The 15773-nt window shown below is 32.8% G+C and overlaps 1 protein-coding gene across 4 annotated transcripts in view; it reads left to right on the top strand.

Moving 5' to 3' along the window:
• Nucleotides 1-15065, top strand: part of LOC149078402 (uncharacterized) — a 73689-nt gene extending 58624 nt beyond the window's left edge. For all 4 annotated transcript variants that reach the window (XM_089242051.1, XM_089242053.1, XM_089242052.1 and 1 more), the window contains exons 18-23: nt 1628-1756; nt 1882-2045; nt 7434-7614; nt 9740-10091; nt 12114-12247; nt 13120-15065. In XM_089242051.1, the coding sequence (XP_089098177.1) occupies nt 1628-1756; nt 1882-2045; nt 7434-7614; nt 9740-10091; nt 12114-12247; nt 13120-13573 (1414 nt within the window). In that variant the 3' untranslated portion in view covers nt 13574-15065. The remainder of the gene's footprint in view (nt 1-1627; nt 1757-1881; nt 2046-7433; nt 7615-9739; nt 10092-12113; nt 12248-13119) is intronic.
• Nucleotides 15066-15773: the final 708 nt, after the last annotated feature.

The raw sequence follows: 15773 nt of genomic DNA, 5'->3' as shown, positions 1-15773 counted from the left end.
ATAGACGGGTCTGAAAATACTTATGCAAAGAGAAACTATATAACATCATATTTCATAACAGCATGCTGCTAAACATCAGATAATCACGATCATCCCATTTTTTAGGCGTCTTTCCCAATATTGGAAAAAACTCCCTACTTTCTACAGAATGAAGCTGATTGCAGATTTAGATACTTTTTTACAGTTTCACAAAGCAGCCATATCAAAGGTGAAGCCCTTGCCTTCCATGGTCTCTTTCAGTAATTAAATGATAGTCACAAGAGGAGAGATCTGAGCTGCAAGGTGGAGGATCCGTAAGACCCTAGCAAAATTGCTTCCAAATGTCCATTGCTATATTGGCACTGTAACAGCATGCCTAACAATACAGCATAAGCACACCTGTTGGCAGCCATAAGTTTTTGGCAGGGCTTGAAAATTTCTGTATGATGTCACAATAGTGCTTAGTATCATCACTACACTGATCAGTAACTGCTTTCTCACTGTATTATTTTATCCGAGAATTAGTCTCAACAACAACAAAATTCATCAATATTATTCATGTACAGAGTCTGTCAACACACTGTTAACATGACCCCGCCAGTTGAAGTAAATGTATTTGTTACACTCTGGTCCTTTGAGCATCAGTACATAAAAATGCCACTGTATATTAAATGTTTTAAATAGTGTTGTTTTAAATACAAGCTGATTTAAATCGTGATTAAATTCATGATTTTTTTTAAATCATTGATTTAAATCAAAAATTTAAATTTTGTTTTCTCTTCACATAACTTCAATGATATTGAAGTAAAAATAATCTCTGATACGGTATGCATGTAACTGATACGTGGTAAAGTTCGTGATTAAAAGAAGTATAGATCTTTAAGGGTAAATATAGACTTGAACTTTATCCCTAGATACAGTGCAGAAAGAAAGCTGCTCTATTTACAGATTTTGTGCATGGAAAAAATGGCAGAAGAATATAGGGAGTTGAACTTGGCATTTAGCTTTTTCAATGCATTTCAATGTGGCACTAGGGTTCCCCTGATTAAAAAGAAAAGGTATTATTTTTTTGTATAAAGCTTTATTTTGTGCATCCAGTGAATTGGAATACCTGCACCATATGCGTAATGCTGAGTTGTCACCACTCATTCACTTTAACGGGGGAAGGGGAAGGATCATGAATAAAAGCACTTTTCTTCTATAAAAAAAAGTTAATCCATGAAGTTAATTTGAGCTCAATGATCTTTCATGTTGCATAAACACAGATTTTTGGTGTTTATATTTCTGGCTTGTAGCTCTTTTTGTAGTTTATTCATTAATGCTTAATTAAATTTCTTAAAAATGCTTAAAAATGATTTTTTTTTTAAACACAATTTTTTCATACCGTTTTTATTTTATCCAATGAAGTGCATGTTAATGACTAAGGAATTTGTAATTCTTTCAATTTGGTAGTGTAATTTGTTACTTGTCTCTATTAGTTTATCTTCTCTCACATTTTCTTTTAAGACCTTTGGGTAAAAAGAATATATTTTACATGACAGCACACCTATGTCATAAATGCAGTTTCGAATTTTTTTTTGAAATTATAAAAAAATAGTTTGAACTTCTTCCAGTTAATAATAATGTGTGTCTCATTGATTTAATACAGACCAAAAGTACAAGGACCATCTGAAGGAAATCGACCAAAGCAAACTATAATCATACATGATACACCGAGCCCAGTTAGTGTGATTGTCATAAGTTCTGATTCTGACGAGGATGCAGATGCTCCTATATGGTATATATTGCAGATTATACATAATTCAAAATCATTGTCTCATAACTCTTGTATTGCAGAGGAATGAATTTGCAAATAATATTCTTTAATCCATGTTTTTATTTGTCCTTCCCCAAATATTCAAGCTGCAGTAAAAAGGGTTGTAAGCCATGTAAATCAAAAGAAGATCGCTCTCGGTGTAGTAGTACAGCAGATGTTACAACCACTACCAGCAACAACTGTGCAAGTGTGCTGCCTGTTACTCCTGATGATGAAGGATCGTATAGTTTGAGATCAACTCCGCAAAGAGGTTGGTTATATATATTTATACTTGTGAATTGTGTGTTTTTTTTTCACCTGTAATATGTGAGTACGTGGTATGTTGTAACGACTCTCCAGACCTTCTGTTATATTGTGAGGAAAAAATAAAGCATAAACATTATATGAAAACATTTTAGACTTATCAAAGTGATGAACAGTTGTTTAAAAAAAGTGAGTAAGGTTAGGAAAAAGTCACTTATAATAATCAGTAGATTTATAGTTCTGAAGCTTTTTAAAATCTCATTCAATGGTTGCCTTTATCAATATACTAGCTTCAATTCCCGGTGCTGCCCAGGTTTTCTTCAATTACTTATTTTAATTATTAAAAGTTTAAATGATTTTTCTGAAATTTTATTGTTTTTAATGTTAATGCTATTTAAACCAAACAAAAAAAAAAACAGTTTAAACCAAAAAAACCCAGTTTTTGGTTTTTTTACCAACCCTGGTAAGCATTTAGGTACAAGATTCACATATTAAAATATTACAAGAAACCACAAACAGAAAATGTAACCATGAACTTATATGATATGTAATATATGTATTATACCTGATATGTAATATATGATAAACATATCCAAAGAAATTATTGCTTATTTATAATACATAATAGTTTTCCACACACACACACAAATCCTTGTATAAATAAATTGAAGCCTCTGTGGAGAAGTAAACCAATGTATGTATAAACTGAATTTTCATTCAAAAAATATTTACATGTTTGCATTACATTTTTATAAGTTTTATACAGGTACATCAGGCTTTCATAACTGAAATATCAAGAGACAAAAATAACATTAGCTCGAAAAAAAAAAAACTTTGTGAGGTTCTTGAAATGAATATTGGTAATGAACACCTTCAAGTGAAACAGAACAAAAAGTATAGTTTTTCTCCAAAAAAATAAGACCTAACCAGAAAATAAGCCTTAGCTTGATTTTTCGATGCACATAAGCCCAACCCCCTCCCCCGAAAATTAGCCTGTTAAAATCGTCAGCCACATGACATTCTGTTACTATACACGACAGGTTGTCTTGTATAAAGTGATATTAATGTACAATAATGTTATTGACATTTGTATATGTAATGATAAGTCAAGTTATTTTGTAGTTGTAAGTTCCCAAAATTGGCTAATTTGGACAAGTGGAAAGCACCTGCAGAGTAATGAATCCTCATAATGACTGCTATCTCCTCCTCTTAACCAGATCATTTTTTAATTATTACTGCTCTTTTAAAAATATTTCAGAATTTAATTTAATGAAGCAGGGATATTTTTCAACAGTGAAGAATTCAAGAAAAACAGAAGCACGTGACTTCAGCTCCTGAACGTTTGGGTTCGATTAAAAAAAGAAAAACGTAATGGTTCTGGTTATGAAGCTAAAGGTTTTATTTTTGATGGATCACAACACTTTCGAATACATTTTCTGCAGGGTTTGAAAAATTTGAAGAAAAAAAATTCAGGAACCATCCTGATTTCTCACAATTTTCATTATCCAGGGGTGTGGTAGCCCGGTCGATAAGATACTCACTTAAAGTACCAAAGGATGTTTAGAGGTGTCCCGAGTTCGATACCAGGTTCGTCCTTGTCAAGAAAAAACAACTCTCGATGAGTATAAAAAACAAGCCTGCCGTTCGGAATCAGCAATAAATTGTAGATCCCGGTCTAATTAGCCCTCGTGTGCAGAAAGTGACCGTGTTGCCATAAAAAATGATCAAATGATTTCATTATCCAAATTCATTTGTTCTACCTCAAATAATTTTCTGGCTGCAGTTCTGCATACAGCTCAAGGTTCAGATACAATTATGCAGAAGTGGGTGTGTTTGTGTGTGAAAAATTATTCCCTTGTTTTATGTCAATTTTATTAAACAAATACATAGTTTAACGTGCACCAAAAATGTATATTTAGACATAATATAAGATGTACACATAAAGAATGTACATACATGTTTAAATTAGATATGTTGAGGTTGTGGGAAATAGGAAATTCAATTTTCCCCAAAAAACCCGGGTTTTTTACAACCCTGATTCAAACAGCATCTGTAGGATCCTTTTCAAGCATGGCCTAAGCCTTCTTTGACCACCTGCTTATATCTCTGTTGAGACAGAGCAGCAGAAGATGATCTGGTTAAGAAGAGAAGTTATAGGATCCCATAGAAAAAGACTAGACTTTCAAATTTTCAAGATGTGGGTGTAACTGTTTTTTCAGGACATTAGTTCAAGGCATTTTCAAGAAACACATGTTTTCTGGAAAATTTTGGTTACCAGTCCACTCATGAGAAAGACGTTGGAATTTGCATGCGCTTTTGAATGTTAAATGTTTCAAGCATTTCGAGCGTTTGAGCACATGTATTCCTTAAAAGGAATTTGTTGATTACTTGGCTTTCACAAAGCTTGTACAAAAAAATAATAATAATGGTTGCAGGTTATTTGCCTCAAATGTTAGGTGAAACTTATCCAAAAAAAATCAATGCCTAATTTGTTTGAGCTATTTTTTGAATTTAAGTTCATTCTTTTTATAATCATGAATGTTAAAATTCTAAAAATCGGAAATTCCTTTATAACAAAATGATTTCTTCGGTCTGTTGGAGTTCGTTATAATGGGATTTGACTGTATTTGTTTACATCTAGCGAACAGGTGCATGAAGTGAATAAAAAATAGTTTTATAGCATCAATTAATATTACAGTGAAACCTCACTAGTGATAAATTTCTCTACAACAATATTTTTTCAAACCTTCTTTGTTAAACTCCTCGATGTAATGATATCCTTTACTATGATAAATCTCTCTATGATGATATTTTTGAGAAGATTTTAAACTGCTACAACAGTATTTTGTATATTTCACCCAAATTCACCTCCAATATATATTCAGGAATGGGCTTGTTGCGATTAGCAATTTCCTTCTACATACTGCGCCATAATGTTAATTTTCCGAGAAAGTTTGGTGCTTCTGCGCCAATCGGGTTCTCCGAAATTTCCCTCTTCAACCAACTTTCGCTTTCAATGACGTCAACCTCGGCGTTGCTACCATAACTTATAAAAAACCGTTGTGTATTTTCCAATTTTTTTGTAGAATTCATCAAGATACCGGTTCTGCCAAGGTTTCCTGTATTTGGGTATGAACATAGTGCGTCCGTGTTTCAGATTCCAGAAACCCTCGTTGTCTCCGATTGATTAAAAAACCAAATTTCGAGCTAAAAAAGTTTGGGTTTTTAACCAATCATAGACAACGCTGGTTTTCAGAATCTGAAATACGAACACACCATGTTTGCACCATTGAGCTGGAGGGAGTATGACGTCAGTGGTCTTCACCTTGGCAGTGCTGAGAACGTCGTCCGAAACATCATTCGTCGGAAGATCACGTGACTCGGTGAAAACACACACAATCCCCCGTTATTTTCTTATGGCATAAATAGGAGTTTAAAACAATAAATGAAAGAAATAATTTCAGCATCGATGAGATAATTCCAAAATTAATGAAAGAGAATTTCAGTATTAATGGAAGATAATTCCAGCATTTTTAATAAAATTCCAAAATTAATGAAAGTGCTAATTTTATCATTAACGAAAGACAATTTCAGTTCCAAAATAAATGAAAGTGATAATTACAGCATTTATGAAAGATAATTTCGACATTGATGAAAGTTAGTTCCAAAATTAATGAAAGCGATAATTCCAGCATTATAATGGAAGATAATTCCAGAATTGATAAGAAAGATAATGGGGAGAAAAGCTTTAGCAAAATGCTACAATGCTAATCTAATGATTGATGGTTGGATGTCCACTCGTTCCGTACCTCCTGTACGTATTTTTGCGAAAGTGACCATCACTTCTTTCGCATTTTGCAAAAAATGTGGCCGTAGCTTGAACCACAAGGGACAGAGCGGGGGCCATGTTTTGTGTTTGTGTGTAGCTTGAATCCTGATTCTCAAAATGCTAAAGATATTGATGTTGATGCCAATCTTCTGAAAGCTGTTCGCAGCTCGCATCAGAAGTACCAAGACAGACTTCAGCACCAAAAAACTTTTGATAAGAAAGTTCCACGACCAGATGAGAATCAAGACTAAAAGTAGAAAAAGGAGTTGGAAATTCAGTTATCATCAAAAACTATGCTGAACACTGCAGAGAAAATTATAGAAGTGGGGATAAAGATAAAAAAAACTTTGTAGACATTGAAAGTGGGCAAGTTCGGCTGAAAACACCGAAAAAAAAAAATTTGTACTGTTCTTGAGAAATTAGAGGAAAACAGTCATGAGTCAACAGAAACAAAGTCAACAAAATGTCATGAGGTTTTTTTTAATGTATGCTTACTTGTTTGATTTGTAAACTATTATTTTTTCTTTTTACATCCAGCTTGGATTATGGTTAATTTTTACGTCCCTACAAGTGGATGTAAGTTTTATCAAACATATAAAACTGATTTTTGACGCTGGAATCCTATAACTGGTTAAAATGTTCAAAATTTAATAATCTGATTATCTCAGTTCAAAAATTTTTAATTTTTCACAAAGGTAATAATGATTCTGCGCATCACTCTGAATTCACTGATTGCTGCTCCGAAACACTAACTTTACTGCTCCAAAACGAGTCAACAGCAATCCCATCCCTGTATATTTAATATATTTTTAAGTATTAGTTTTTTTGTTCTTTTGAGGATATTGAATCTAAGATTTAATAAAATCAGTATTTTGTACTATTTGCCCTCTGAAAGTTTTAATTACATTGCAGGGAAACCACTTTCTGTGTAGTACCAAAAACTATTGTACAATGAACCACTTCTATAAATACATTTTATGGTGGTGCTAACAGCACTAATTCAAAAGAAATGCCAATGACAACATAAATTCGGTGGCAACTAATGATAATACTTCCTCTTGATATAACGATAACCCCCTTTACAACATTTTTCTTGGTCTGCAGAGTATTCTTATACAGTTGAATTCCGTTATAACAAACTCCAAGAGACCGGAGAAATCACTTCGTTATAACAAGATTTCGTTATAAAGGAATTCCAGGTTTTTCACATTGTTTCTATGTAAACTTATTTGGGGATTAGAAAAGTGTTCATTGAAACAAGATTTTCGCTACAACTGTATGCGTTAAAACGTGATTTGAATGTATTAAAGTTTCAAATTATAGAGTTATAAATATTAGGTTTGTTAAAAATAGTTAGCATTTGAAAATTTTTGATTGATTAAAATTTTTTTAATTAACCAGCTAAAAATTTTAATAGATTTCCAGCCCCATTGAAAATTAAGTTCACAAGAACTATTTTATAGCTCTTTTCCCAAGGCCTAAAACACACTTCTACTATGTTGATATTACAGTGAGTGTTATTTGTCTAGTGTATACCAGATTGTTCATTTTCTAATTTCATGATAGGTGCCTTTCTATCAACCTCTAAAAGAACGCAGCACCGCAAAGATGTTATCAGCTGTGTCACAGTACCAGATTCTGATTCAGAAGGTTATTATAGTCCACTGCAAGCTTTACCACATTTCACTGCCACTGTCATGGGCAAAGTAATCAAGCCTGAACCACAAAAAGAAGCACCTGCTACTAGGTTAGTTGACACCAACAATGTATGGGGGGGGGGGTGATAATGTGTGTGTGAATATACCAGTTTTAATATTTTACTTGAATCGAATTGAATTCATTATTTTAATGTGCAAATGATATTTTAAGTTTATTGTTCATGAATAAGGAAATTACCATTTATATAAATGAGCAATTATATGAACACACACACACCGACTTCTAATCAGTGTTGGCCCAGGGTGTTCTGAGGATTTTTTTTTTTTTTTTTGAAAAATTGATTATGCATTGGAGGGGTTAGGTAATGATTGTTGTGTAGTTTTCAGAGAATGAAATAATGTATTAAAAGGAAGCTCTGGGAGCTCAAGATATTGTCTAAAATGCTATTCATGAATTGATTTTAAAAGTAGTGAGTGAGCTTGTTAAAATTTGTGGCAAACCAAATGCATTGAGTTTCATATACTGTAAAACCTTTCTTTAACGGAACCTGTATAAAAAGAGAACCTGTCTTTAATGGGAAAAATCTTGGTCTCGCGATCCCAATGCCAAAGTACACATTCAAAACCTGAATTATACTAAACCTGTCTAACGTTTAAACAAAGAAAAATTAAAGTGCTTGGCCAAACAACAGTCTATAACATTTCTGTGAAATCAGTTTTTTTACTGAAAATAACGTTATATATATCTTCCGTTACACATTCCTAAAGTAAGTTTTTGCAGAAACCAATAGATGATGTTGCTGTGCCCCTTTACACAGCTACAATCTAGGCAAAAAGGTGTATCCTTGAAAGTTTGAAAAAACAACATGGACCGTTTGGCCGAACACTTCAATTGTGCACTCTTAATGGAAAATTTCATGCAGACACTTCAAGTGTTTCGTGACCAATAAAGCAAGGATAATACAAAATGTTGAAGTGCTCTACCAAAATTTTTTATACAATCTGTGCTTGCTAACACGATTTCTACATATTGTCCACTTATAGATTAGCACAAACTGTTTTCATACTTTTTGCTGTGGTCTTAATAAGCCATATGTAGTGAAGCAATTACTTTGTGAGATTGTAACAAAATTTTTCTTAAAAGCAAGCTTTTCTATGGGAGAAATCAGTGCAAGGGTTGGATTTCCAAATGATATGCAAGACTTAAAATTGTATGCAAGCTGCTTTCCATGATTGCAGTGCTGATAGGGTTGGAATTAGAGAGAGGTGAAAGGGGCTAATGAGGGTGTGGCAAAATTTGAAGAGGGTGGAAAATTTTAAGTGGGGACAAAAACACTTATAAAATCATTGAATTTTACAGTGGTAGGGTAGCAAAATCATGTCGTCATCGACGTCCCCCCACAAAACTCCTAGTTATGGCCCTGGTGCTGAGGATTAAATAAACAGACGACATTGTACGAACTGGATCTGACACGACAGATATTGACGCCTTCAAATTTTAGAGAAAGTCAAAAAGAATGCAAATGTTGTCAATGCAGAAGAACAACAGCGTGAAGTTTTATACAGATGCTGTCAAAACCTAATTTTATACATTATGTCAATTGAACCTTTGGAAGTGTTCAATGACAGAAATCTTGGTCTCTTGCGATTCCATTTAAGACAGGTTTTACTGTATTACATATTGTCAGGTTCCTAAATTTGTTGTATCCCCTAAGGATTTCTGCTTCCCCAATAGAACGAGATTAGACAGATTTATAATTTCCATCGAGAGTAGACAGAATTATATAACATGATACTTACATGACACAAAAATTCAAGCATCTGTCTATTTCACTCAAAAAGGAATGTTTTAGGTGCACGTAGCATAAGTAGTTTCAGTTCTATATTTAATATCCTTCAAAATATTGTAATACTGTATGGTTCTGTAATCACTGTAAATACAGAATTTATCGTAACTTTATATTGTTATTTATTTGATCATATTATATCATAGCATAAGTTTGAAATGGTCTTTGTGTAGTAATTTGACTAATGAACTATGATTATTTACTGATGTAATTAATGTATTTGGAAAGGATGTGATTTCCTATATTATTGCACTGTGAAATCAAAATGTACGAGTTTTTATTCAAATCAACTTGTGTTTTGCGTAGCTAAATGGTCTTTGAACATTTTCCTAGTTTCTCATATTTCTTTCTCCCTTTTCCCCCTCAGCACTCAAGCAACTTCACAGAAGAAGAGACTTCTGGAAAAAGTCCAAGCTGAGTCTTTGACTGAGCGTTTTTCCCCATATCAAAGTCAAGAAATTCAGGCCATTGTTTCAACAAAACAGGAAATAGAAAGTCAAGATGATTGCTTGCAACACCACCATTCAACCTCATCTGAGTGCCAAGTAGATAATGTGAAGACAAGATTGCACGTACCATCTAATGGAGTTGTTTCGTCATCATCATCAAGTCGTCATCAGGGTGATGGCAGCAATCATCAATATCTAAAACAGCAGGTGCAAAGCTTAGAAGGTCAGAAGCTCATCAAATGCACCAATTCTCCTGTGCGAACCAAAGAAGTAAATATTTCGGGTTTTTTTCCTTCCCCATTATCTTTAAATCATTTTTGAAAAGATCTTTCTAAGAAAGTATCGTTTTTAGCTTTGTAAATTTTAGTATCTTAATCTTTTTTTAGCAGTTTAATATTGCAAGAAAAACAAAATTTTACTTTTATGATTTTTATAAGTTCTTATAGCTCTCTAAGATACAGCAAAACTTCAAAATAACAATACTCTGTGGATCAAGAAAACAAAAATTGTTTTTTAGAGGAATTATCCTTATATCGAGAGATGGCATTATCATCAGGCACTGCCCAATTCATACTGTTGTCAGCATCTCTTCTTAATTGGCTTTGTTTACCATCATAAAATGCAATTATAAGTATTTATTTGCAGCAAAAATTCTAATAAATTAGTTCGGTGTTTCCCAAAGTGCAAAATATCACCCCTGGGGATAATGCAGCATTCCGAGGGGGACAATAATAGTTATGGATATAACATAGAATCCTACGGGATCACTCTACAGGGGGGGGGGGGGAGAGAATAAGAAGAATATATATAAACAGGGACACAATGAACAAAAAAAAATGTGAAAACTATGGATGAATGAAATTTAATAATTTGTTTCACCCCTTTTAAGTGGTTTATCACATACTTTTGTATACTACACAGAAACTAACTTCGCTGCAGTTTCATTAACACTTTCCGCTAGTAGATGATACAAAATATTGATTTTAATAAACATCTTCGAAAGGCCAAAAACAATCGAGAAATTGAAAATGTATTAAAGTATTTTAAGAGAGACATGATAAAATATTGCTGTAGCAATTTCAAAACCTGGTTAACGAATGCTATTGCAGAGATATTTATCATAGTATAGGATATCATTGTATCGAGAGGAGTTTAGAATTACACAATGCGTGCAATTCGAAACATGATTTGAGAAAAAATATTGTTGTAGAGGGATTTAATATTGTTATATCAAGGTTTTACTGTGTAGTATAAACTTACATATAAAATATTGAGTCTGACTGTCTATGTATGTGCACGTTCTATATAAACCATCTATTTTCAATCAATTGTGCATACATATTAAACAGGATAAGAATTGAACGATAGGCTACTTGAATTTCTTTTTAACTTTGAAAATGCCAAACTGCACATGTTGCTTTGTGTGTCCATGATCTTGATAAAATAATAGTTGGCAGTGGAATCATGCAGTGGATTAGTTCGTAATACAATTTACGATTCAACAACTCTGCTTCATTTTAGCGGTTCCAAAGATTCCAGCCTCTTACAATAAGACTGGCCATTCATGCCCCAAAATTTTTGATATAATTTCATGTCATCAGCAAGTTGCATAGAGGAATCTGTAATGTTATAGGGAAACAAAGTGAAAAAAATTGGACCCAAAACCGATCCCTAAACAACTAATTCTGCTTCGAACCTGGGATTTTCTGGTCGAAGCACTTGTTACACAAACGTTATGATTTTTCTCTCAATAGAATCTCAGTTATTCTTACAACTTTGCCAGGAACATTCCTTAGTAGTTATCCCAGTAATCAGAGCGTGACAAATGCTAGATCGTCGTGGCAACTATAAAATTGGTATTGGCACCTAAACTTTTCTTTATGTGATTGTTAAATCAGAGTCTAAGATTGACAGACAGACATGACTGCCCAAAGAGACCATCTTGGGATGGTTTGCACTCTTTCCCAAATGGATGGATGGTCGAAGAACTCTAAGATTGACACAAAAATTTCAGATTCCATTGTATGTCTTCCAACATGAAAGGGTAGTTTCAAGTCTCAGGAAAAGTAGAAAAAAAAAAGAAGAATATTTAGAACTATTTTTATTAGGAGAAAATATGTGAGTCTTGAGGAATTTGTCTGACACCAAAATTTTTCCCCGATTAGTTAAGCCCTAGTAGTAATAATCTGTTACACTTCTGGAAGACATCTGACAAAGTTAAGTTGCAATGGTTACAATTTTTACAATTTACATTTATGGGTGAAACTAATTTTTTCTACTTTTTCCCCCTAGAAAAGCCTTAATTCATCTAGTAGTAGTCACAGTCGGTCAAATGGTCGTCAGAATGTCATAACATCGAGTCATCTTTCACCTTTGCAACAAGTGGGCCAGCCATTGTACCTGACTACGCAGCCTGATTTTTACAGGTAATTTGATGGGTTTTTTTCGAGTGTATTGAAGCATTATTTAAAGAAATTGCTTTGTGACAGTCCTTTAATCTCTGCTCTGAATTAGTATTTACATAATCTCAACCATTTTCAATTTTTTTGATGTTTTATTATGCATAATATTATTATTGAATAATGTGATACACGGACCTGTGCACAAAAAAAAAAATCAAATAGATCTAAAATTTTATTTTGTTACTAAAAACCTACTCGCTCATAACTTCTCACATCAGTTTTATCAAAAATTGGATAAAATTAGAATTTTTTTTTTTTTTAACTTTTTTGCCAGATTTTAAAATCAGTTATACTGCATTTTGTGGCTTATCTGCAGCAGCAGTTACGTTTAAAAATGTAAATGTAATATAATTTAACGTAATGTAATATATGTAACATAATGTGACATAATTTTGTAGGCTTGTGCCACCCAAGTTAGATTTTTGAAACAAAAACTATCTCCACAAAAAATTGACTATGAACATTATAACTTTCAAATATTGACTAATAAATGTGTATTTCAACTATTTGTAAGTAGTTTTAAGCATTCAGCTTGGCATTTGCTAACAAATATTTGCAGAGTCAAGTAAACAGTAAGTAAACGAAAATTAATTTTATCCTTGAGCTGTTCTACATTCGTGAGGTAGCAGCGCTTATAAATAAATACATTAATACATTTTACTTTTTTCCCCCCACCCTGCAACGGAGAAACACATGTAGCACATATTCTGAAAAATACAGTAATATCTTATTGAACAATAATTATATCAATATTGAACTTAAATTTATGGTCACTTTTTAAATATAATTAAATGTAATATATGTAATTATACTATATGTTTTTACTTTTTATCCAGGGAATACTGTCGTCCAGCTGTTTACGTCACTTCAAATTTATCTCACCAAGCGTATCACCTCCCGACCTCAGTCAGTCAACCGCCGAAATATGTTCTCGCTCCTGGGCCAATTACTGCTGCAGCTCAGTTTTCTACAAATGCATTGCCTTTACCTCCTCCTGCACATCACCATCATAGTTCCAGCCGCTCATCTATAGCAGCTGCAGTACCCTATGCTGCCGCTGCAGCTGCAGCAGCAGCCGCCGCGGCACACAATGCTTCACTTCCTCTTCCGGCTCATCTCCAGCCCACTGCCCCTCCTAATCCTGCTGCTATTCTTCCAAGCACCACTATGCCAATCGCACCATTTTCTGGTGCCCAGACTCTTGTTCCTCCTCCGTATGCGTACAGTTTGAGTTCGCTTAGTCCAGGTAAACCAACTTATCAGCACTTGTATCAGATGTTCAGTGACTGATCTGTTTGGGGACTTTAAATTAACTCTGTTTTTTTATATATCTTATGGCTAGTTGCCTTTGATGGGATGATGTAACCCATTCATGATCTTGCAATGTTTGATTTTTATTAATGCTACCATTATTATTCTTATAGATTTCTCTTAGATATAAGAAGTGTAAGACTGTTTTTCAAGGAAGCTCTTGAAGCATTGTTGCCTTTTGTCTTTCTTTTTTCAAGTACACGCTATTTTATAATCGAAAACAAAAATGTTTTTATTGCTGAGATTTTATCAACTATTTTTTTTTTATTTTGTAGCTCTGCGTGATGAAAAGATTTTGATTTTGTCTTTTTTTACGTTTTGCGAATGGGATAATTACTTACCTCATAATTCCTAGTTTTTCGCTATTTGTAGTATAATGGTTGCCAGTTTTTGTTTTCATGATTTGCTTTGCTCTGAACATAAAGGTTTATGCTCATGAGATTGTACAGTTTGAGAAAAAAAAAATCTAAAACGGATGAAGATGATGTAAATATTTGTACATAGTGTGTACTTTTTAAAAGTATTTGATCTTGTTGAGTCGTTGTTGTTGTTGTAAATAATTTTAAAATTTTTTGCTTCTTTTAAAAGGAAAATTATGTAAAATATAATTCCTGTGCAGTGACGCTTTTATATTTTTTATTACATGCACGTAAATGCTGTCCTTGACCTCGCATCCCCCTTCCTTCCCTCACTCTTTTTCTCTATTACTCAATGGCCTGATGTGCTGATGTTAGTATTGCTTTTAGAATTTTGCTTGATTTTATCGATAGTAGTCACTTGGCGAGCACCATTCAGGGAATGGGTGAAGTTTTATAATGTTCTTCAAATTAAATATATTCAACGGTGAGCTTGTGAAAAAGAGACACGTGCTGTGCCAGACACCACCTGGTTGGTTTATATGTATTTAGATTCTTGTAATGTCTGACATTTTACATCATGGTCATGCATGGTAAAAATCCACTAATTTACAAATTTTTGTTTTGAATTTTACTGCTCTTAATTCAACTATTCTCAAATTATAAATTTATTTTGGAAAAGAATCTTTTCTTTTTTTTTCAACTCAAGTTTTTTTTAACCATTAGAATGATTTATAAATTACGAGAATTAAAAAATCATGACATCAAGTAATTTCAAAAACTCATGTTAAGCTTTGCATTTTTGATATAGTAGGAGTTCAAAGTACAGTAGGGTTGTCTTATCCATAGTTTGTAAAATGATGCTCATGGTTGAAACACATAATCTATAAATGCTGGCATAAAAAAAAATCTTGCGTTATGCAAATCTGCATCATTTACTGAAATACATTAAACTTCCAAAGATGAAATAAACTATTTTACTAGCCCTACTGTATTGTATAATGCATGACTGTCTTGGTCAACATGACTAGCTTGTTACAGATTTCTAATGCTTGTCATAAGTATTGATTCAAATGACATGAAAATTTACAACTGGATGAAAACGCCAAGCTACGAAAAAAAAAATTTCACAATAAATAATAGATAATACACTCAATGGACAAAACTCTTGTTAGCATTTGTATTGTACATATATAACCTTGTCCAATCACCTCAATACAAGCATGTTGGAGAGTGAAATAATTTAATAATCCCATGGATTCTTGTGAAGTTAGATTCAATAGTTCCATTCGAGTTATGGGTCTATTTTCCAAATTGGAGAATAGGAAATATAGTAGCCTTTTTGAACACTTTTTTTTTTAATTTAGTGATCCATATTGGAAAGTTATTTGGTTTTTATTTTCTTGCTGGGATAATGTAGTTTTTGTTATTACTTATCTCGGAAAATTCACTTTGCTTCTAATTTGTAGGGTTTTTTTAGATATCTTAAGTGTTGTTTTTTGTGTCATATATCGTGATAATGTTGTGGTGTTTGTTTTCATTTGCTAGTCTCTCCATAATTATGTAATACGTAAGATATCATTAATAAATGATCGATGAATTTGTATAAAGAGTAGGTGATAAAATTTGTATTTATTGTGATGTTACTGTGGATGTAGACATATTATAGTGGATGTTTCTTATACATAAATATATATATATATATAGTTTAGATGATGCCTTGGAATTTTATATGTGGTGCAAAAGAAAAGATTATATACTATATTATACATACATATATATATATATATATATATTTCATATGCTTATATATAGGCAAAAAA

The sequence above is a fragment of the Pholcus phalangioides genome, unplaced genomic scaffold (genome assembly GCF_987345545.1).
Source record: "Pholcus phalangioides strain wild (caught in Gottingen) unplaced genomic scaffold, Ppha-v1.0 ptg000014l_1, whole genome shotgun sequence".
Taxonomy (NCBI): domain Eukaryota; kingdom Metazoa; phylum Arthropoda; class Arachnida; order Araneae; family Pholcidae; genus Pholcus; species Pholcus phalangioides.
The sequence above is the reverse complement of the archived record's forward strand: the minus strand, read 5'-3'. Positions and strand labels throughout refer to the sequence as shown.